The sequence below is a fragment of the Gadus chalcogrammus genome, chromosome 18 (assembly GCF_026213295.1).
Source record: "Gadus chalcogrammus isolate NIFS_2021 chromosome 18, NIFS_Gcha_1.0, whole genome shotgun sequence".
NCBI lineage: Eukaryota > Metazoa > Chordata > Actinopteri > Gadiformes > Gadidae > Gadus > Gadus chalcogrammus.
The window spans coordinates 10,516,323-10,518,822 of record NC_079429.1 but is presented as its reverse complement, the minus strand read 5'-3'; the positions used below and the strand labels follow the sequence as shown (position 1 = coordinate 10,518,822).

The 2,500-nt window shown below is 47.9% G+C and overlaps 1 protein-coding gene across 1 annotated transcript in view; it reads right to left on the bottom strand.

Moving 5' to 3' along the window:
* LOC130370987 (cGMP-dependent protein kinase 1-like) overlaps positions 1-2,500 on the bottom strand; it is a 298,669-nt gene that overhangs the window by 296,121 nt on the left and 48 nt on the right. Inside the window, exon 1 of the mRNA XM_056576567.1 lies at positions 1,920-2,500. This exon is cut by the window's right edge and continues 48 nt beyond it. Coding sequence (XP_056432542.1) covers positions 1,920-2,167 — 248 coding nt within the window. The 5' untranslated portion in view covers positions 2,168-2,500. The remainder of the gene's footprint in view (positions 1-1,919) is intronic.

Sequence of the window (2,500 nt, the reverse complement as noted above, 5' to 3'; positions counted from 1 at the left end):
CACAGAGCTATGAGGTGTCACAGGGTTCTCTCCACTCACATCACACCCAGAAACCAACCGTCCAGCAGCAGCATGTTCCAGCTGGTGGTCAGCAGACCGTGGCCAGGCCACTCCAACCCATACACAATGCTCTGCTGTCTATTCTAACACCCGCTCACTGTTATCCATAGCCTCTCACAGCGATACCTATGGACAGGTGGCGGACACTGGTTGCTTGAACCCAGTACATTTCAGCAAATCAGCCAATCAGCGCTTGGGTAGTAGTTGTAGGCTTCTACACCTGTGCAGGAAAGGCCTTGGTGTGTGCGCGCAGAGTGCACAGTACGAACGAACACACAGTCATGTTTATGGATGAGTGGAATGGAATAAGCGTGAATATATTCATGGATATCTGTCTTGAAGTCTAGCCTCCGACTGGGGATTTACAGATTTGTTAGGGAATTACTGAATAACAGGTTGCAATAAAAAAAGGGTAACCTAAGGAAATCAGCAGCCTAAGCGTCGGTAGGCTAAGGAGATCAATAACCTGCTCATTGTTATCCATAGCCTCTCACAGCGATACTTAAGGACAGGTTGCTGACACTGGTGGTTTGAACCCAGTACATTTCGGGGTCACTATATCCTGCACGTGCTTGGATTGTTATCCACAAAAAGATTTCTGAATGTTTTAACCCAGTGGGTAACCGGGATCATGTGACACCGTCAAGAGCCTGAGTAATTCTATACTGCGCTTCTGATTGGTGGGAGGTATGCCATCTGAGACCATCTTGATCTTGCGTGTTCACGTTGTTTCCCCTCGGAGGATCGGTCCATTGAAAGGCTCTAGAAAAAATGACGATTACAAAAAAACAATCAGGGTGCCCGAAGACAGTGAAGCGATCAACGGTGCAATCAAACCTGTTTAATCCTAACGCTATAAAATTACAAGAACAGAAATCTGCAGGGAAGGCTTCTAGAACAATATTGTGACAAGCTTATCCTTCGGGAAATAATGACGGCTGAAGGAGATTTGTATTTTGACAATCCTGTTCCCGGTATGCCGCACGCCTCCAGGAATCCCTCGCTCATTCACGTTGCCGGTCTTCTTTTTCATGCCAGGGTCTAGATCCACCGAGAAGGGTCCAGCTGCAGGCTTGGGCGTTTCAGTCATGGCACAAGAACACCCATTAGGCGTTCCTGGTTGTGTTTCATCGACCAACCACGAAGTGTTTCAAAAGGCATACTTGGTTTCGCAAGGCATACTGCGAAGCATAGTCACAAGGCATAATATGCTCTCCGTAGCCGGAGAGCCTGTCAGAGACCCTCTCCGTAGCTTACCTGCGCATCCAATATTTTTTAACTATCTATCTATTATCTATCTATCTCTAACAAAATCATTTCCGGAATCACTTCTCAGGTCAAGGCCCCTTGGAGGCCCTCTCCGTGGAGGCCATCTGTCTATTGGGACCTTTGCGGAAGTCCATCTCTGCTCGGTTGGCCAATTATTATTGGATCTCTAACTAAATTATATGAATCCTATTTCGTACAACAAATTGGCGAATTTGGCCTTTCCGAAAAGAGCGATGGATGTAGGAGATTTACATGGAAACGATACTGTCCCCCGTATGACTCAGGGATTTTGCAATCATTCGACATCGTTCACACTCGGCAAGACCCAGCAGCGCCCCCAACAGTCCAGGTGACACAATGACCTTGGCTAGCAGGACAACAGAGCCTACACCAACCCGGCGAAGGAATCAACTTCACACTTTGAACATACAGCCTTCATTTTTTAGCATCAAATATGCATATACATATATAGGAATTCAATTCAGATATGATAAAACAGTTCCTTCCTTAGGCTTTTCCAAATAACTTTCAACAGCAAAGTCGAACCCCAACCGGGATGGGTTCTGTTCGCGCTAAACTCTCCAGCTTACCTGTCAGTCTTGGAGTACTTCCGCAGCGTTGACTCGCAACAGCGGTACGCTTGGCCCGACTCCGCGGAGATGCCCTGGGCACGCCGGGTCCGTGGCACCGCTACCTGCGGCAACACCGACTGGCATTTGTGCAGCTTGCGCTTGAGCTCCGCAATCTCCTCTTCCTTCTCATCCAGCCGCCTCTCCATGTCCCGGATCCGCTCATCTTTCATCAGCAGCAGCTTCGCCAAATCTTCAGATAAGCTCATGTTTCTACAACTAACCCAGGACCCAAACCCGGATAAGGGGATGAGAACGCAGTGTGATTGTGGTTGATTGGTCGGCCACGCGGGGTGCGTAAAAGAAAAAAAAATACTTCTGAACTTCTTGACCGAAAAAGAAAACCCGTCACTCTGAAATTACACTTATTCCTCCCTGAGAGAATCGACAGCGATTTAAAATGTAGTCTAAATGATCCAAAACATAAGCAGATGTGGCTGATTTTCCCGATGTGGGAGAACCACCTATGAGGTTAGCAGCACCGGCGGAGCAACGAAGAGCAAAGTGAGAGAAGAGAGGTCGTCACTCGGGAGGTGGAGAGG